This window comes from Trichoderma harzianum (assembly GCF_003025095.1).
Source record: "Trichoderma harzianum CBS 226.95 unplaced genomic scaffold M431scaffold_12, whole genome shotgun sequence".
Lineage (NCBI taxonomy): Eukaryota > Fungi > Ascomycota > Sordariomycetes > Hypocreales > Hypocreaceae > Trichoderma > Trichoderma harzianum.
In genome coordinates, this window is record NW_020209260.1 from 1,290,911 (window position 1) to 1,310,203 (window position 19,293).

Below are 19,293 nucleotides of genomic sequence, written 5' to 3' on the forward strand. Positions count from 1 at the left end.
ACCACGGCCTCGGAGAAAGATGTCGAGGTAAGTCCTTTATGTGATGAATACACGAAGAGATTATTATAAAAATAGTGTTGGTTAGATAGTTTGAGAGATGTAATTCGCCTTGGTGAGAGTATCCTCTACAGATCATAAGCCGAATACTACAAATTGCGACTTTTCCTCTTTTACTACCTATACCACGGTCATACAAAAAGGTTGTATCTCTATCATACGTCTCTTGAAATGCATGTTCATACTACAAAGGCGTCAAGCCATATTACGGACGAAGTAGAAGTCAACAACCGTACCGAAAAAACGACCGATGCTTTAATGGTAAACGAAACAGACGAAGATACCGCGCCAACTTCACCACGAAACGTCCATGGACTTAGATGGGCCCTTGTTTGCATTTCAATATATGTCAGTCTAATGACTTATGGATTGGATATGACCATTGCTGCAGATGTCCAAGCAACTATTATTGTGCAGTTTGATAGTGTCGACCGGCTAGCCTGGGTTGGAAGCGGATTTTTGCTCGGCTCGGTCTGCTCGATTTTTCCTGTGTGGGTGCACCTTCAACTGGCCGCACAATAACTTTGCCCCCAAAAACTGACAAATGCGCAAGCGCCGCCTTCTACACTGCCTTTGATTACAAATATCTTTTCATTGTATCAGTGTCTTTGTTTGAAATCGGGTCAATAATTTGCGGCACCAACTATGGACGCGCTTATCGTTGGGAGAGTAGTTGCTGGAATTGGAGGCTCAGGAATCTACATCGGGTAAGTTGCTCTTTAGAGACAGGGAAGGCCTGTTGGCCACCACATTCTGGCTAACAACTCAAAGTACTCTCAACTACTTAACGGCTCTGACTTCTAACCAGGAGAGGGGGCGATACATGTCCTGCATTGGCCTTGTATGGGGTGTTGGAGCCATCCTTGGACCCGTTGTTGGAGGGGCTTTCTCCCAAAGCTCAGCAACTTGGCGATGGGCTTTCTATATTAACCTGTGAGTATACACCGCTCCTTATTGCTTGTCACCTTGAGATCTCATCGAGTGCTCCTGTATAGTGTGATCGCTGCACTTTGTGCGCCAATCTATATCTTTTTTCTTCCATCCATCAAACCCACCGACTCAGCTAAAGTGGGCGCCATACCTGCTATTTCCTCATTCGACTGGTTTGGGTGGATTCTTAGTACTGGCGCTATAGTTTGCATTTCCTTCGCTCTGACAAACGGAGGCAACATCTGGCCGTGGCAAGATTATCGAACGATTATCTTTTGTGTTTTCTCTGGAATACTGATCATCGCTACTGCGGTCCAACAGAGGCTCCATCTATGCACAACCGTCGAAAAGCGACTCTTCCCACCCCCGCATATCATCAAAAACCGCACCATCACGCTTTTAAATATACAGACTGCGGTAACTATCGCCAACATTTTTGTTCCCCTTTACTTCATCCCCTTGTACTTTCAGTTTGTGCATGGGGACTCTGCTATTGATGCAGCAGTACGCCTGCTCCCCTTTGTTCTGGTATTTGTAACCATAAGTCTGCTCTCGGGAGTCTTCTTCCTCGGATCAATTACTAGTAAGTGTCACTCATCTTGCCTGCGGACAATTTCTCGTACTAAAACCGACTCAAGTTGGGTGCTGTATGCAGCTTCGGCGATATTCATTAGCGTGGGCGGTGGGCTTATGTATACAGTTCACATCAATACTGCTTCAGCCAAAATCTACGGTTATAGCATTTTGCTAGCTATTGGCAGTGGGCTGAGTTCTCAAGCGGGATATGCAATAGCTGGCATCAAAATTACCTCAAAAGGCTGGCCTACCATTGATGTCCAACGCAGCATCTCCGCGCAAAACTTTTAGCAAATTACCAGCAGCTTACTGACTCTGCTAATAAGTGGTCAAATTTTTCAGACCTTTGCAGTCAGAAATCTGATGTTCGCTCTCAGAGACCATGGTTTTTCAGACGCAGACATCCGAGGAGCGGTAGCTGGTCTACAGAGTTCTCTATTAAAGAATCTTGACCCGCACCTCGCTGCAAAAGCAGCAAGTGCTGTTACGGAGGCGATGCGCCCAGTTTATATCCTAAACATTACATATGGCATCATTTGTTTCTTAGCGTCACTGGTGATGAAGAAAGAGCGACTTTTTGCGAAGCGTCAGATAGCCATGCCCTGATGTTGCCAAAGCAGCAGGGTAGCATAGCCGTTGTGGGTTCAATCGAGATGCCAATTGCCGCCCTCACACCATCTCGCCGCATTGCGGATGCAATACAAAAATGTCAAAAGTCTGAACTGGCACTGTTAATCCTAGTCCTGCTGTACAGTTACTACTTCGAGTAAATATCTCAAAGCACGTAAACTATTAACCTCTCCCAACGGACATTTATATCACATACTTCGACAGTAATCTTTTGAAGAATTCTCCTACATCAATTAGCGGGGCCACTCGTGAGGGAGTTAGGGCCCCATTTAGCGACGTAATGCGAGATCTCAAATCGTGCCTTGTCTTTTGCTGAATTGAACTAAAATGTGTGTACCAAAGCTCATCTTTATATCACACTCTAATCAATTGAGTTACGACACATTCTTCTTGAATCACACAGAGGCCCGATCCGATCTGTAGCAGAATTTGACACTTTGCGCACAACACAGATCGAGTAGATATAGATACAAAACTTGGAAGAAGATCCCAGTATTTATAAAGTACAGTTGGAGGCTTAATTCTCACCAGAAACGATGAATCTATGAAAAACAAAAAGGGAGTCTTTTGTGTTTTCTTAAATAAAGTACAAAGTAGTCTTTTGTGAAAGAATATCACGTTAAGAGTCAAATGAACAAAATACTAGCAGAAAAAGTAGAGCACGTAAGTCATCTCCACGACTGGCGAGTATTAAGCAATTTAACTAGCTAATGGACGCAACACAAATGCCCTGAGTGTATATTTCTGAAATTCTCGAGTCTTGACTGCCCGGAAAATATGTCGCTGCACATGACATAGTAAAATATGCATTATACTCAACTTTCTCATCTATAGTCCTACCTTTGTCATTCGTTACCATTGACAATCTTTGTGATCGAATGAGGCAAATCGAACCTTTTCTGTTCTGACCAAAATGTCGATCTGATTCAATTCAGTCATCGTGCGCGCATTGGAAAATGCGGAGGCAGTGAATGATAGGTTGTGGGGAACAATTTACTGACTTCTTCAACAACGCCTCTGACTGAGACATCAAGTGGCACAGGTGCCTGTGTATCGACTTTGGCCAGTTGTGCAGCGGTGTTGCCCATATCAGTCCGTGTCCACCCCGGGCAGATCACTAGTGATGATAGCCAGGGTTCTTCAAAATGGACTTTGCGCATGAGGTGGTTAATTGCAGCTTTACTAGCCCCATACGCTCCAGTAAATGGTGAGAGTTGGTCAACTTGAGTGATGCTACCAAGAGAACTGCTTATGACGACGAATTTAGGACAGTTGTTCTTCTTTGATTTCTTCAATAGCGGCAGACAATTTTGTAATAACGAGATGGGCGCTGCCGTGTTGATGGCGAAGTGATATGACAGCATATATATAGGCAGGGCTGTTACGAGGCCATAGTGCTGCAGCACCCCAGCATTGGCAATAACGACGTCTAGGTGATTAATTCTTTCTGGTATGCTTGCAACACCAGAAGATGAACTATTGCTATCAAGGCTGTCAATCCTGATGACAATAAGCTCGCTTTTACTTCCGCAGATAGCGTTGGATAGAGCGGCCGTAGACTTTTTGTCAAGAGGGTCTCGCACAGCCGCAATAACCACGACATTGTCCCTCGCAAGAAACGTCTCTACAAGAGCTAATCCAATGCCTATAAGATATGTCAGAATAGGTATGTGTGTTTTAGCTTTATCAGTGCGCCGGCAGGGTAAGCAGACGCGCCTCTGTTAGCGCCGGTAATCAGATAGGTGATCTTAGACATCATCGACGTATTATTGGCTTTTTGCTTTAGCCCTTCAAACCAGACAATGGTGATGGTATTAATTAGTGGCTACCTCTGTGTTTCGCGATCACCTATCATGCGTGTAGATATGTATACATATGTATATTAGCTGCAGAAGGTTTATCAGTCGATGTACTGGACGAAATACTACGAGAAAACGGGATAGTGGACAAAATGCCGAGTTATATGCATATTTTACATACGCTCATCAGTTTCACGAAAGAAATATTCGCTAGCTCCTTTAGTCGCGGCGACATTCGCCGGCTAGGCGTGTCTACTGGGCCATGCCACTTTTCGATCTCTAATGAGGTAACATCTTATGTGTAAATTGTTTGGCTCAATATTTTAGCCCTTACAATTACCATTCCTCGTTTGGGAATATGCACGTTGCCGCTATGGGATACGCAGAGCATGCTCTTTGCTGGGTTGACTAATGCATAGGTAAACATATAAAAATAGATAAATGGTGTTTCAGTACTACGTAGTTCTGTTGTAACTGCCTTGAATAGGCCACCCCTATACTTGGGTCGAGTGACAAAGAGCCCATTGAAATACACTAGGACAGATAGTGCTAGACACCTTGATAAAACACAATCAATGCTCTGTGGTCTATTAAAGCAACACTCATTTGATCAGTTGTGCTCATGGCCTCAGCACTGAATTCGTTTTGTTGAATCCCCAACCAAAACAAATGAGGAGAAAAGAAGGCACAGGTGTCGAATACTGAGAGAACTTCTCCGCCGAGTTCTCTGCTACACTCACATATAACCGGAGTAGCCGAATTGGGGCAGTGCTGTATTGCTTTTTGTTGCAAGCTTTATTACTCACCAACACGTTCTACCCCCCTGACGGCCCAAACCGATCTTCAACCCTGCTGGCGTCTTCTACCCCAACAATCCCATTGTATCTAAAATCCACCGCAATTCAATATCTGCTAGTAGTAGAATGTAATTGTAGTTATGGAGATTCTATAAGGGAGAAAACTTCCTGTCTCTTCGCAAGCAAAAGATAAGTACCTGGCACTTTGTTAGTGGTCTTTCACATACATCTCCTATTTAAAGGGAAACTTTGTTTTGATCATACCAGCCACTAGCCATCGACTCCTAAATCGCTCTAAAGCTATCTTCAACGAATGGATATTCAATGCAACATCCAGCCCCGCGGGAGGATTCTGTTTCATTCGAAAACATGCCACTAATGCCTTATACAGCATGTGTAGCAGAAAGGGTGAAAGCTTCTCGCAGTCGTGTACAATGGACTCAAATGACTCTCTCGTCATGACCTTGACTGCATGTTGAAGAGCAGATATAGTTTCGGGCGATACAAACTCCTCTCTTGGTCGCCCGTTGTCTTCCGTATCCAATCGCGATGATGGGCTGTCGAGAACAAATACTGCGCTTCAACATTTTAATGGTACGAAACCTACAGGGAGTCAGGAGCCAGTACATACATGTAACTTACTGCATTCAGTGTGCAGAATAACACTCTATTTGTCACCCCCTCTGTCTCTCCGAGGTTTATCAGGGAGAGAATAGTACGTCGCAACTGTGCAGTGTTGTGCGGCTCTTCACCCGACCTAGAAAGGGCTTGGCTAAACAGAGGTACTGCATGGGCAAAACGAGCAAATCTTCCGATGTGAACTTGGGATGACAAGCGCAGCGTCACTGCATGTTCAGGCTTTGAAAGCTGCACCATGCTGTTAGCGAGAAAGAAACCTAAGAAGACATACCCTCACACTCACTCCACTGTCCCAATCGTCATCGTTTACCGGGAGGTAACTCTCAGGGTCTGGATCCCGAGTAACTAGGTATCGCTTAGGATAACAAAGGTTCATAAATCTGTAACAAAGAATATGTTAAAACCCAGATTACGATGTCAGGGTACTAGTAGGTGTTATGCATGGATTGGGATGGGATTGTGTGCACCTATCAAGGATTATAATCGCCCACCAAACTCGACGATGTTCTTCGAGCTCGATCCATGGTACTCTAGACATGAGATCCCATGAACTTAGAGACTTGTCGATCCCGATCAGGGTACCAATACGAGCACAGTTGGCAACTGAAATGATCGCCGCGGGATATATCCCATGGCCGAGCTCGTAAATCGCAATCAGAATGGCGGCTTGGAGTGTCTGGACGGAGAATCTCCCAGATGACTCTATGTCAAAATAAAATTGTTTCGTAGTTCGATAGAGCATTGACTTTGCTACTGTTACCCGTGATGAACAGAGCTTCATGGCCAGCACTAGTACAAACAGTTCAGCTCGTTGAAAAGCTAACCTCTGCAGCAGCTGTTGTTGAAATTGCTGCTTGGATACAATAGGCATCCAAACATGGATTGTTTCGAAGAAAACTTGTGCGGTAGCTTGAATATCGCTAACGCTGCCGACCAGGTCGGCAACCATCTTCGTAATACCAACATCTTTCTTTTTGGTTTCCAGTTGTGCTAATATGAAATGATCGGGATCTAGAAAGCTTGCGGCAAGAAGATCGAGCTCGTCCAATTCAGAGAGCTGATAGTGTGCATTCTCCCGCCCTAGCCGGCTGGACGGGCTGAGCAGCTTCGCATCTGCAATAATATTCCGCGCTGATTGAGACTTGGTAGATAGAGAAACTTCACCCGGAGTTTGTCTATCTCCTCGCCGAGCTCTTTCTTTCCTTTGGTGTGGATAATCGCATGCTACCCGCCTCCTATCAAAGTGATCGGATTGTCAATTCTGAATTCACTTGTGATTAGCAAAGCTGGAACTCACTGATGGCAGAGCGTGCAACAGGGGTATTGACGATCACAACGTCTTTTCAAACGCCGACACTGATGGCAAGAAAGTGGTGGCTTCACAGGCCTAGCGGTATCTTGTTGATGCTTCGTAGTAGCGGACTGACGCGGCGGCATATTCATGCGATGTTTGGGCGGACTTGTGGACAAATAGATGGTGTTTCAATCAGATTTGTGTCTCCGCCGGCATTTTGTGGCCCGACTATGGCTCAAGTGTAATTCTGTGATGGATTACGTGACTGAATTTCGCGTCCCATCTGTAGGCATCTTAAAACGTGAACGCGAACATCAGGTCGTTGTGGTTTGCAAAGCGCAGCTAGCGAAATCCCGCTCTAAATGTCCGTTTATAAAAGCCCGTTTAAAAGTCCGCTTTAAGAGTCCGCCCGAGACTGCCGCTCCAGAACTCCACTTCCAATAACGTCTTTAGGCTTAGATGAATTCTTAGGACAATTTCGATTACTGATCATGTAAATGTCTATAGGGTATTGCAAAGTAACTTCATCCTACATAGGTATACGAGTATGCTAATAAACCTAAGGGAGGAATAAAGAGCCCACCTGCCTGGGCCCGTCTCCTTACCCGGCTACTCGTGGTACCAAAGGTTTGCTAGAATTGGGCAATTTTGACTTCCAAGATTCTCTTCCAGAAGGTATTATAGTTGTGCGGTGTCCGCTGTTACCACTATCAATTCTCTATATGGTGGCCTTGTAGAAGCACTGGGGTAATTCCTCCCTCAAATCCTACTATCGTGATATTCCCTTGTGAGTGCAATATTATCAGTACTGGTCGGCAATACAACTCCTAGATGTTAAACTTGGAATAGGCGACGCACGCCATAGAAAGCTGAACCCACAGTAAACACTCATAGGACGAGGATACCGGTCACTCTTTCTTACAAGAACCAGATTCGATTACAATGCGTGTTTACACTACGCAATGTTGGCATCTGAGACCCGCTTCGATAGTCCTCATAAAATGTAATATTAACGTAGGTAGCGTTCAGAAATCAGATGTCATGATTTGCGTTAGTTAGGTATATGAGAATACAATGAACTTGTACGCCACCACCTTGCATACCCTGCTTTAAACTCCGTTTCGAGTAGTTCATTTCCAGCGAGTTCGGGCCAATCCAGCCAGTACCGATTTCTAAGCCAACCTAAGCCAGCCCAGTAAGATCAACGACATGGTTACGAAACTGACGATGAGAAGTATTGTCTCCACAGGATCGCTCTCCACCCTATCAACCATGCACGGTCGGCGAGATGTTGACGGTAGGCCCAGGAGTTGCTAGTGCTGATAGGATAACACCCGAGCGGAAGTCTCTGGTTTGTAAGCTCAGGCACGAAGAAGCCACCTTATCCATCTGAGTAATTGTTTGGAGTAGACTGCAGAGAGTTATTCCAGGAGATATATCAAAAAGAATCATCAAATGGTTATATATAGGGGCCCCCGTTAATTGTAACCATGCGTTGGCCAAGCTCGTTCTTGTTGTACCAATATCTCAATACCTACTCCGGTTTCCAAATTCATCTCATCTCCCAAACATGGAGAAGACATCGGACAATTCAACTAGCGATGTTGAAGCCAGTGGAGAGGAGCCTGTTAATAGCGGTCAGCATGTGAATCCAAGAGACGGCATAAAAAATTCGCAATGGATCCTCACCTGTATTGCGCTATACTTGGGAGCTCTTCTATACGGTAGAGGCTCCTCAGACACTGATTCCCTGGGATGTAACAAGTACTGATATTTATAAGGCCTGGATACCACAATCGCTGCCGACGTTCAAGCGCAAGTGTATGAAGCGTTAGGACATATCGAGAAACTGCCGTGGATTGGGCTTGGATTTCCAATGGCATCAGTGGCAACAATCCTCCCTTTCGGTCGGGCATACGCGCTGTTCAACATAAAGGTATTGCTTCTTTCAAGCATTGTCGTATTCGAAGCTGGTAGCGCACTTTGCGGTGCTGCGCCAACTTCTGATGCTTTAATCATTGGCCGAGCTATTGCAGGCGTTGGCGGAGCTGGAATGTATTTGGGGTGAGTATCACCGTGGGAAAAAGCTAAACAGAGCACTTACGATATATAGGGCACTTACGTATTCATCCACCTTCACTACAAAAACGGAAGCCCCTTTATATAATGCCTTGACTGGCTTAAGCTGGGGTGTAGGCTGCATTCTTGGGCCAGTTATCGGGGGTGCATTCTCTGTCAGCAGTGCAACATGGCGTTGGGTAATATAACTACCTTCATCGTACGTGAAGCGCATATTAACGTTGTCACTAGGCTTTTTATATCAATCTTCCAGCTGCTGGCATTCTGTTGCCCATTTATCTCTTTATAGTCCCCTCCAAGAACCCTCGGCCGGATCTCACTATTAAACAAAAGTTCGCCGACATCGACTGGATTGGTGCGATTATTTATGCTACAATTTTCGTGTTGTTTATGATTGTTGTCACCTTCAGCGGCTCCACATTTGCTTGGAATTATACTACATCCATTGTGCTTTGGGTGGTTTTTGGAGTGTGCTTGATAGCCTTCACCTTACAACAGGGTCTCAAGATCTTTACAACCGACGAACACCGGATCTTTCCTGTGCATTTTCTCAAATCACGCAGCCTCGTCTTACTCTATATTGCTACAGGCAGTGCCGGCGCCGCCCAAGGCGTTGTGCTCTACTACACACCACTATTCTTCCAATTCACAAAGGGGGATAGCCCTTTGCAAGCTGCTGTCCGCCTCTTACCTTTCATCTGCGTGTTCATCGTCTTCGTCATGGCTGCTGGTGCTACGCTTCCTATAGTTGGGCGATACAACCTTTACTATTTTGTTGGTGGTTGTTTCATCTCAATCGGAGGGGCTTTGCTCTGTACAATTAATGAAACCACATCTACTGGCAAGATCTATGGGTATGAAGCCCTCTCAGCAATCGGGATCGGTCTACTTTTCCAAATAGGATACGCTGTCGCTGTTGCCAAAGTGTCTCCCAAGGATGAACCGAAAGCGATTGGCTTTATCAATGTTGCACAGATTGGTACCATTGCTATTAGCCTTGCAATTGCCGGGTCGATATTTCAAAACGTTGGGTTCAACTTACTCAAGAGCGCCTTTGCCGGGCGACATCTGCCAGATGACTACATCCGATCGGCTTTGGCGGGCACTCTGTCTCCTGTCTTCTCTTCCGGCGATGCAGAGATTATTCATGTTGCTGTTGTTGCTGTAGCAGAGACAATTCGAAAAATCTTTAGTCTTGTGGCTGCGGCCGGGGCGCTTGTGGTGGTAAGCTCGCTGCTGATGCGATTTGAGAAAATAGACTTGAGCATTGTTGCTGGTGGTTAAAGGGTCAGCGGTATACCGGACGCAGTGGGATTTCAACTATATAGTTACATGTAACTTATTATTCTTTTTTGTACTCGAGCTTACATATATCTCAGCGCTACGCCGGTTCATATAGCTCTGTTTCATATTAACTTTCAATACTATTAATTACTATGTTTGCTATTAACTAAGAAACGCCAAATCGGGTTTCTGGATCCAGAATGATGAGTTCGGTACTCGGGCTCGGATCTCGGAATCTCCCTTGTGGTCATAATTGGCAATGAACCCAGCTACGTAGGCGACAGTTCCGAATGCCGAAAGTGGCCTTTAGGGCTGTATTGAAGCGTACTGGAAATCCCTATAAGTGTAACAGAGTAATTACCGTTGCATCAGTGTCCGTCTAGGAATAGGCTTTAATCTATCAAACACTAGCCATATTGTAATATGACTGCAGAATCGTACAGCACAGCCAGCGCCAATGGCTTACGTTCGCCTGATGGCCGGCCAATGCAGCAATTCCTGGTTGACACTAGGCTCTCTGCAAGAAAGAAGCTCCTCGCTTTGAGTCTCGAGCAAAAGGTACGCTATTAGAGAAATAGGAGGGTTATTTTTTTTAACAGTCCACAGGTTTCACTGCTCACCGCGGCGGACTTTTGGAGGACAAACGCTATACCCGAACACGGCATCCCAGCTATCAAGACTTCGGACGGTCCAAATGGAGCTCGAGGCGCTATGTTCATTGGCGGCACCAAGGCAAATGCTGATGCGACCCGCTGGAGGATTTTGCTAACTCGGGCAGGCCGCTCTGTTTCCTTGCGGGACCTCTTTGGCTGCCACTTGGAACAAATCTCTTTTACGCACCATTGGAGAGCATTTGGCAGCAGAGGCTAAGGCCAGGTCAGCAGACTTGTTGCTTGCACCAACCGTGTGCATGCATCGTCACCCCCTTGGCGGCCGGAACTTTGAGTCGTTCTCTGAAGACCCTCTCCTGACAGGAAAGCTGGCTGCGCAGTACATTCAAGGTCTCCAGGAAAATGGCATTGCAGCTTCAATTAAGCGTAAGTATGTCCTCCCTAACCGTCCCAAACGTATATAATGACACCCTTTAGACTTTGTTGGCAATGAAGTGGAAACAGATAGGATGAGTAGAGACTCAATCATCTCAGAGAGAGCCTTGCGTGAAGTATATCTCCGTCCCTTTGAGATTGCCATTCGGGAAGCACAGCCTTGGACGGTCATGTCTTCGTACAACCTCATCAACGGTGTTCATGCTGATATGAACTACAAAACGCTCAAACATATCCTACGAGGAGAATGGGCTTATGATGGGTTCGTTATCTTTTTTCTTTGTGTAAAAAATCCGGGACTAATCTTTCACTAGAACTGTTATTTCGGACTGGAGCGGCATCAATTCAACCGTGGAATCCGTACGAGCGGGTTGTGACATTGAGTTTCCACACTCAACGAAGTGGCGATTTGACAAGCTTGTTGAGGCCGTGAATGAGCATCGAATTGGCATGGCTGAGATTGACAGAGCTGCCGAGAATGTTCTCTGTTTAGTTGAGCGCGTTAAACCAAGTACGGACATGTCGCCTGAGCGGCCTGAGCAAGAAGAGGATCGTCAAGAAACGCGCCAACTTATCCGTACGGCAGGACACGAAGGGCTTACGCTACTCAAGAATGATGGAATTCTTCCAATCTGTCCCAAGACGACAAAGATTGCGGTCATTGGACCCAATGCCAATCGCGCAAGTGCCAACGGAGGCGGCAGTGCCAGTCTGAATCCGTACTACACAACCCTACCTCTAGACAGCATCCGTCAGGTGGCTGGAGAGGTGAAGTTTGCTCAAGGCTGCTCGATCCACAAGTGGTTACCAGTGGCTTCCAAATATTGCACGAATAGCACTGGCAACCCTGGGGTCGATATTGACTGGTACGCTGGCGACAGGTTTCACGGCGAACCTGTGGTTACTCAGCAACGCAACCATACAGACCTGTTCCTCTGGGACTCAGCGCCAATCGACGAAGTCGGTCCAGAGTGGTCCGCGGTCGTAAAGACCTCTCTGACGCCCACAGTGTCTGGCAAGCATTCCATCAGCTTCATGAGCGTTGGCCCTGGTAAATTATATGTCGATGGTCAGCTCGCGCTCAACTTATGGGATTGGGCTGATGAGGGAGCAACCATGTTTGAAGGGTCAATGAATTACATTATCGAGGTTGAAATGCAGGCATCCAAGCCGGTGCAACTTATGGTCGAGATGACAAACGAGCTACGCCCGCTAGCCAAGCAAAAGCAGCTCGGCGTTACCCATAAGTTCGGCGGCTGTAGAATCGGCTTTAAGCAACAGGATAATGGTGACTCCATCCAAGAAGCTGTTGCCATAGCCCGGGCTGCCGACGTTGCCATTGTCGTTGTTGGTCTTGATGCCGAGTGGGAATCAGAGGGCTACGATCGTGATTCAATGGATCTACCCGGTGAGCAAGACGCACTCATCAAGGCAGTGGCTGCGGCCAATTCTCGTACAGTAGTAGTCAACCAGTCTGGAAGTCCTGTTTCCATGCCTTGGGTCGATGAGGTGGCAGCCATCATCCAGGCCTGGTACCAGGGCCAAGAAGCAGGCAATGCGTTGGCGGATGTGCTTTTTGGGCTGGTCTGCCCCAGTGGTAAACTTCCGGTAGGCCGATCTTTCCAAAATAAAAAGAAAATTAATGCTTACGAGAGCTCAGACTACTTTCCCACGACGCATAGAAGACACTCCGGCATGGCCCACCTGGCCTGGAGAGAATCTCCGTGCCGTGTACGCAGAGGGTTTGTACGTTGGGTACAAGCACTACGATCAGAACCGTATTGAGCCACTATTTCCATTCGGCCATGGCCTCTCTTATACGACATTTGAGTATGGGCACCCGCAGTTGTCAGCTACTTCCATCACGCCTGATGATCGCATCACCATCACGCTGAGCATCACGAATACTGGCGCAGTGGCAGGAGCAGAAACAGTACAGTTTTACGTCCGAGACGAGAGCAGTCGATTCCCACCACCTATCAAAGAGCTTGTAGCTTTCGAAAAGGTGTTCCTAGAGCCGGGCCAAGCTGCACCAGTCGTCGTTAACCTGGACAAATACTCCGTTGGGTATTACGACGACAGCATTTCCGAATGGATCGCCGAGAAGGGCGCGTTTGAGGTGATGATTGGAGCATCCAGCGCCGATATAAGGTATGTGATCGTCTACGAATTGCGGATAGAGACTTACACTCTCAGGCATCGGGCTTGTATTCGAGTTGACGAAGATTTCACTTGGCTGTTCTAAGAGTTAAAAAAGGTAAAGGAGGATTAGCAAAGATAGTACGCACATATTGTTATTCTCTAGCCTAGAGCATTAACATTAAATTTAAAAGATCAATACAGAGATTTCATCAACTCTAATCTTGCGGATACAGAACACCACCGGTCTTCCTAACCTCATCCATGATGGCAGCTATTCTACGAGTCTCCGCCAAGGGCATAACATCGCTCTCTAGCTTCCCGGCCAAAATACATGACGCTACCGAATTTGCCTCAAAGTAGAAACCATTACCGGGATGCTCAAACTCGCGGACCTCGTCAGTGGTGTTGTTGTAGCGCTGGATTCTTATAGACGTCGGTTTTGCTGCCATGGGGCCAGATAATATTATGACACCCCTGCTGCCCTCAATGCGACAGAAATCTCTCTCTGTAGTGCTCTCTAAAGAGGCGGTCAGAATGCCAAGGCACTGCGTGGAAGGATAGCTGACCACAATCGCTACCGAGTGATCAACTCCGTCTACGACAGTCATTCTAGATGAGATTTCGGACTGAAGCGCTTTTTCTCCGACCTGTCCATCCAGTATCAAATTGCTCAGGGTGAGCGTGTATATTCCAAGGTCAAGAAGAGCTCCTCCGCCCAGGTTTCGATCCTTGATCCTCGATGTTGATGGCAACGCGCCCATGTCGCAGCTAAAGTCGCAGAACATGCGTGACACTTTTCCAATAACCATTTCTTCGTGTATCAGTGTTCTCAGCTCTCTAATTACTGGGAGAAACCGAGTCCAAAGAGCTAGTATCGTAAGTTAAATTGCTGGACCAGAGTGTTTCATGTCAATTACATACCTTCCATCACAAAGACTTTCTTTTGACTTGCAAGAGCTATTATCTCGTCCACTTCTTTGGCGTTTATCGCCATTGGCTTCTCGCAAAGTACGTGTTTTCCCGCGGCAATAGCATTCAGGCAGGCATCCTTGTGCATAGAATGTGGCAACCCCACGTATACGATGTCTATCTGACCGTCTGCATATAGGTCTTCCTGTTTGGTGTAAATCTTGGGATTTTGCAGAGTGGTCTCGGTAGCCTCAAGAAATTTTAACCCTTTGTTCAAACTCGACGTGGCTACTGCTTCGATAACATGTCGGGCTGGAGTTGAACTGTGGTTTTGGGCGATCACTAAGTCTTTAACAAAGAGTGTTGAAATGTACCCGGTTCCTGATGTGTGTCAATGAGTATCATAAAGTATAAAGTCACGCTTTCACATACCAATAATGCCCCACCTGATATTAGCCGATGGATGCGATTGAGACATTGCTTCTATCTTGCCAGATGACAATCAGATATTGGCAACAATTGGCAGAGAATAGTTCGAGATTCTCCCACGGCCTATGAATTACTTCAAACTTCCATCATGATCGTCGACAATTATAAGATCACGTGTATGTTGCCCTGAGCCAGCGTAGACATTGCCTCCTCCACGGTCGGTTAGCCTAAAAGCTCGGGTCTCGTCGGGATGAGCAAAGCCTCCCTTCGGGTATCGCAAAACTCTCACGATATCCGGCAGCGCCCATTTACTGTAAATGTGTCATATGATGTTGTTGAACCGAAGCTTCGGGACCCGAGTTTCGGCCCAGGTTTCGCAGTTCATGAGGTGATATTACGTAGTGACGACGGCCCACAGACAAAGACAATCCGGGTTCAATCTGGCGAGGATCTGCTCCATGATTTCGCCTTCATCGAGTATTTAAGAATGTATCACTCCATTTCTCAAGAACCCAGCCCATTTACTAATTCTACCAGCCTAACTTTGCTATCAAATATCCTTGCATTATTATTAACACCGACATCATGGCAGTCAAGTACGAGTTTCTCACGCTTCATCAAATCGAACACTTTCTGAGGTACGGCTGGGTATCTATCCCCGAGTGCTTTACTAGAGAGCAAGCCGAAGAGTGGACAAAAGATCTCTGGACACGTCTTGGCTACGACAGGAATGACCCGTCTACCTGGGTTTTGGAGAAAATCAACATGCCAACACTCAACACAGTTGACGTCCGTGACTTAGCACCCAAGGCATGGAAAGCCATTTGCGAACTCTCCGGTGGCGAAGATCGTGTCGCGGAAATTTCTCGCTACTGGGGAGACAACTTCATCATCAACTTTGGCAGCGAGAAGCTCAATGGGAGGATTGTGGGTCCTCGCCAGCTGGACAACTGGCACGTTGACGGAGATAACTTTATTCACTTCCTCGACTCTCCAAACCAGGGCTTACTGGTGATTCCATGCATCACGGATGTCTTGGAGAATGGTGGCGCCACGTACATTTGCCCCGATGGAATTGCTGTCGTGGCCAAGCATTTGCTGGACAACCCCGAGGGCGTGACGCCGTACATGGCGCGGAAAGGGGAGGAGAAGCAGTTTCACGAGTTTCAGTGGTTCTGCAAGCAAATCAAGAACCCCGATAAATGCAATCTGTTCCAGCAGATGACAGGAAAATGCGGTGATGTGGTTCTGATGCACCCGCTCATGATGCACTCAGCTTCGAGGAACGCCCTGCACATCCCTAGGGTCATTACCAACCCATTTGTCTCTCTTAAAGAGCCTTTCAACTTCAACCGCTCTGACCCAAGTGATTATTCATTGATTGAGAAGAAGACGCTCAAGGATCTTGGGGTTGATTCATTGCCCAACTGGAGTATCAAGGGAGAGAGGGAAACTCTGAATCCTGGGCGCGTGGCGATTCATGAGCGAATGAAGGAGATGGAGCTGCGAAGGCTAGCGGGAGAGAATATTGGCCCTGTTGGTGATTCTGGAGTCGAGGTTCACCGAGAGATTGTAAAAGGACTGGTGTGGGAGAAGCCTGAGCCAAGCATGACTGCCCAAAATGTCTAGCAATGAGCATTCTGATGTATTGACAAATTCCATCATATGTCGCCAGATGTCAGTATGCAAGCTTATTACTTTCCGTATTAAATACATCTATGCGAAGTGATAGATATTTTAGACACATGACAGATTAAGTAGCTTTTAGAAGAGGGTCCAGAAGTTGCCAGTGCTCGGTTGTTCCTCGCTTCCTGGCAACCAGGCTCCAAATAGCATGTCATACTGTGAGCTCATCTCAAATGAAGCAACATATCCTGCCATACCTTTTATGGCTTCATCGTCGTACACTCCTAGTATGGGTGCATCATCCACGTGGCCTTGAGAAGGCATATTCTCTGGTCCATCATCGCGTCTAACCCAACCAGAGTCATCCATCGGTCTGTTTCGTAGAACGTCTGCTTCCACATCCATGCGTTGCGTGACCTCAAATCTACCGTTTAGGCCCTCTACAACAATTGTTGGTGAGACAACGGAGTCTATAGTGTCTCTGTATTCTCCTCCACTAACAGCTTGTATTTGTGTTTCCTGTTCATCTGTATGTCTCTCTACGAGTTCCTGGCGAGAATGCCGTCGCTTCAGAGGTAATCCAGCATCTATGATGCTTTCAGCAGAAGCGTGGCCGATGTTTTTACGGATGATGTTCCGAATTCCTTGTTGCTGCCATTAGATAGTATTAGTAAACATTATCGCCGTACAGCTGTGAGGGAAATATAACTGTAACTCTGTTACGCCGTGCATATATATATGGGTAACTTACCACTGTCGCAATCCTCGGCATTCGACTTGCCAGCCAATCCAAGGAGGAGATGTTAGATGCCAATAAAGCGGGGATCTCGCTCATTCGATAATCTTGTTTAAGAGGATCAGCTTCTGGCAACTTTTGGATGGCGAGAAGCGTTTTCGTATTGGAATGCACCAGAACGATTACGATGGGATCACTCAGTCGAGCACCTCGAATGTTGGCAATACTTCGCCAAAAGATACTCTGCTCCAAAGACGACTTGAGCACTTGCTGGCGGCATGTCTGTATAAAGGGCGCATTTGCAGAGGCGAGCTTGACCGACTCGCGGAATCCGGGGAGGCTAAAGCGGTATAAGTTGCAGTAACACTCGTGCCACCAGGACTTTAGCATGATGAAAGTCGCCTTTTCTGCCGCATTGGTGTGAAGGTACAAATTCTGCTTTGTGAATCTCAGGTTTGAGGGAAGTCGTTGCTCAAAGTCGGAGAGCTTCGCGTGAAGGGCAGAAACTTGCTGCACCATTTCATCGACTTGCATCATCATTTGAGAGACTCTCTTCATGAATCTTAATCAAATAGATGTCAGAAAACATGCTCCAGCTTAGGGTGTAACTACTACTCACAGATGAATCTCGCGCCATATTTCAAACAACCCAACTAGGGCAGCAAAGCCACTAATGTTTCGGACTTCTTGGCGGCTGGTAAAGGATTGTAAAGTGTCTGTCTCAACTTCAATCTCAGCCATGAAGAAGTGTTCACTGCAGGGCAACCGTAGGCTATCTATGTACTTTGAGCACACAGAAAACTCTTGGACAGTTCCAGCGAGCAGCCGGTCCAGTATGCGGAGGTTCCACATCATGCGCCTCCGACTCTCTTTCTCGCTGGGTGTCCCATTTGCTGAATCCACATTGATCTGTAGACAGTAAGCCAATCGTGCAGCTAATCCAACCAACATCCACGTCTTTCCCATGTTGCCGGTAGTGTAATAATAGTTAGCCCACAGCACTAAAACCTGCAGATTAAGGAGGGAGTACGAGCCCATGTTGGCCATGATGTAGGTATCAACATCGTCGGCCCACTGGGTGGCTTGTTTCGTCATGTCCGCAGAAGTCTCGACAAAATGTGAAGCAGAGACAGCCATAGCTTTAAGCAGCACGACGGGCGCTTTCTCTTCGTCTAGTTCCTCAAGCAGCCTGCCTTGATGGATGAACCCATGATTCGTTAGTGGGTATACGAACTCGAAATAGGCATCTATAAGGGCCCTAATCATCTCCTTGGGATGAATTGTATTGTTCGTGATACTATACGCACGGTCATTAACAGTACTGATGCCACAATTAGAGCATCGTTACTCACAGGCTGGGGTGTTGACGCGGAGATACAGCCACGAGCTCTGCCTGAGGAAGATCACGTTCCGAGGCCGGTGACTCGTTTCTGTCATCATCATACAGGTGATTCGGTTGCGCTGAAACTATCTTGCGCGCCTTGGCATCTTCTTGACGAGGCTCGGCAGGCCGTTTGGCAGCGCGTTTCGTCTCAGGGTATGTACACACAAGTTCGTTCTGCAGACATCTTTGGCAACCGATTGGGTCGCTGGAGCACTTGAGTTTGCGCGCAGCGCAGTTCAGACACGCTCTCTGTGCTCTATCCCGTGGAATGCCTGCCTCAGTCATGTACCGGGATCGGGGACCGGTTCCCTGCTGCAAAATGACTAACAACATATCAATGTCTCGCTCAATGCCAACGGTAATGTCATCTGCAACGACTGTATAAGATGCCTACCTGACCCGCGACCGGGCTGCTCGTACTGGCACTGCACTCCACGTCTTTCACAGTTCGCGCAGGGATTAGGAGCTGAACTGTCACACTTGACCTGTGGAATAAACAGTTAGCCAGCCACCACCATCTGTAGAGTCGGGAATCGGCAACCTTGCGCTTGGAGCAGACCCAGCAGCCTCCCTTGCGCATACGTGGCATTGGGTTTGTGTGAGTGGGTGCGAGTGCCGGCGCAAATGTGCTATTGGACAGCAATAGCCCGAACGGTCATTGAAATGTGCAAGAAGAGTACAATGGTGGGCACTTCTCTTGATTCGGGAAGTTGAAAAGTGAACGCGGATAGCGAGGGCCGAGAGGTATTAAATTCTGATCAACTGGATTGGATCGGACCAAAACTAGCGAATAAGAAGTCTCAAACAGCATTATTGCCCAAAAGATTTAGGGTCTTGGACTTTCTCCCACGCCACGACGCCATCAGGCAAAACTACTGCTGCGTGTCCACTGCATCTGTCAGGGAAGATGCTTCAGCGTAACCCGAGATCCGAGAT

At 47.0% G+C, this 19,293-nt stretch overlaps 8 protein-coding genes across 8 annotated transcripts; 4 read left to right on the plus strand and 4 right to left on the minus strand.

The window, feature by feature from the left end:
- Positions 1-315: 315 nt before the first annotated feature.
- M431DRAFT_498746 (hypothetical protein) lies at positions 316-2,169 on the plus strand (the record flags this gene model as incomplete). The annotated part of the gene is made up of 6 exons (XM_024917728.1): positions 316-548; positions 611-679; positions 829-990; positions 1,053-1,574; positions 1,626-1,821; positions 1,855-2,169. The coding sequence occupies 6 exons, from the start codon at positions 316-318 to the stop codon at positions 2,167-2,169; spliced, it is 1,497 nt and encodes a 498-aa protein (XP_024771177.1).
- Positions 2,170-3,045: 876 nt separating this feature from the next.
- On the minus strand, positions 3,046-3,949 carry M431DRAFT_498747 (hypothetical protein; the record flags this gene model as incomplete). Its single annotated transcript, XM_024917729.1, has 3 exons — positions 3,046-3,114; positions 3,195-3,838; positions 3,910-3,949. 3 exons carry the CDS (start codon positions 3,947-3,949, stop codon positions 3,046-3,048), a joined length of 753 nt encoding a protein of 250 aa, XP_024771178.1.
- A 664-nt stretch (positions 3,950-4,613) lies between these two features.
- M431DRAFT_123261 (hypothetical protein) lies at positions 4,614-6,869 on the minus strand. The gene is made up of 6 exons (XM_024912184.1): positions 6,726-6,869; positions 5,896-6,663; positions 5,712-5,808; positions 5,421-5,656; positions 5,054-5,367; positions 4,614-4,986 (listed from the first exon to the last, which is right to left on the minus strand). The coding sequence occupies exons 1-6, from the start codon at positions 6,863-6,865 to the stop codon at positions 4,928-4,930; spliced, it is 1,614 nt and encodes a 537-aa protein (XP_024771179.1). The 5' UTR covers positions 6,866-6,869; the 3' UTR covers positions 4,614-4,927.
- A 1,423-nt stretch (positions 6,870-8,292) lies between these two features.
- M431DRAFT_498750 (hypothetical protein) lies at positions 8,293-10,085 on the plus strand (the record flags this gene model as incomplete). The annotated part of the gene is made up of 4 exons (XM_024917730.1): positions 8,293-8,446; positions 8,504-8,786; positions 8,836-8,980; positions 9,033-10,085. The coding sequence occupies 4 exons, from the start codon at positions 8,293-8,295 to the stop codon at positions 10,083-10,085; spliced, it is 1,635 nt and encodes a 544-aa protein (XP_024771180.1).
- Positions 10,086-10,571: 486 nt separating this feature from the next.
- M431DRAFT_523343 (glycoside hydrolase family 3 protein) lies at positions 10,572-13,474 on the plus strand (the record flags this gene model as incomplete). Its single annotated transcript, XM_024920539.1, has 7 exons — positions 10,572-10,643; positions 10,692-10,817; positions 10,864-11,122; positions 11,174-11,393; positions 11,446-12,739; positions 12,792-13,282; positions 13,328-13,474. The coding sequence occupies 7 exons, from the start codon at positions 10,572-10,574 to the stop codon at positions 13,374-13,376; spliced, it is 2,511 nt and encodes an 836-aa protein (XP_024771181.1). The 3' UTR covers positions 13,377-13,474.
- Positions 13,475-13,488: 14 nt separating this feature from the next.
- Positions 13,489-14,660, minus strand: M431DRAFT_8696 (hypothetical protein; the record flags this gene model as incomplete). Its single annotated transcript, XM_024923742.1, has 3 exons — positions 13,489-14,141; positions 14,195-14,563; positions 14,615-14,660. The coding sequence occupies 3 exons, from the start codon at positions 14,658-14,660 to the stop codon at positions 13,489-13,491; spliced, it is 1,068 nt and encodes a 355-aa protein (XP_024771182.1).
- A 536-nt stretch (positions 14,661-15,196) lies between these two features.
- Positions 15,197-16,240, plus strand: M431DRAFT_123267 (hypothetical protein; the record flags this gene model as incomplete). The annotated part of the gene is made up of 1 exon (XM_024912185.1): positions 15,197-16,240. The coding sequence occupies one exon, from the start codon at positions 15,197-15,199 to the stop codon at positions 16,238-16,240; it is 1,044 nt and encodes a 347-aa protein (XP_024771183.1).
- Positions 16,241-16,300: 60 nt separating this feature from the next.
- Positions 16,301-19,034, minus strand: M431DRAFT_511551 (hypothetical protein). Its single transcript, XM_024919677.1, has 6 exons — positions 18,899-19,034; positions 18,752-18,842; positions 18,326-18,680; positions 17,593-18,270; positions 16,989-17,535; positions 16,301-16,888 (listed from the first exon to the last, which is right to left on the minus strand). The coding sequence occupies exons 1-6, from the start codon at positions 18,944-18,946 to the stop codon at positions 16,376-16,378; spliced, it is 2,232 nt and encodes a 743-aa protein (XP_024771184.1). The 5' UTR covers positions 18,947-19,034; the 3' UTR covers positions 16,301-16,375.
- Between the last annotated feature and the right edge of the window lie 259 nt (positions 19,035-19,293).

Excerpts from the sequence above, each read along its gene's own strand:
- M431DRAFT_123261 (XM_024912184.1), bottom strand. The coding sequence starts at position 6,865 with ATGCCGCCGCGTCAGTCCGCTACTACGAAGCATCAACAAGATACCGCT. Across the intron at positions 5,657-5,711 it reads ATGACGATTGGGACAGTGGA|CTTTCAAAGCCTGAACATGC; the intron begins GTGAGTGTGAGG and ends AGCATGGTGCAG. Across the intron at positions 4,987-5,053 it reads GAGTCGATGGCTAGTGGCTG|GTACTTATCTTTTGCTTGCG; the intron begins GTATGATCAAAA and ends ACAAAGTGCCAG.
- M431DRAFT_511551 (XM_024919677.1), bottom strand. The coding sequence starts at position 18,946 with ATGCCACGTATGCGCAAGGGAGGCTGCTGGGTCTGCTCCAAGCGCAAG. Across the intron at positions 18,843-18,898 it reads GGGTCTGCTCCAAGCGCAAG|GTCAAGTGTGACAGTTCAGC; the intron begins GTTGCCGATTCC and ends TTTATTCCACAG. Across the intron at positions 18,271-18,325 it reads CCGCGTCAACACCCCAGCCT|TATCACGAACAATACAATTC; the intron begins GTGAGTAACGAT and ends CCGTGCGTATAG.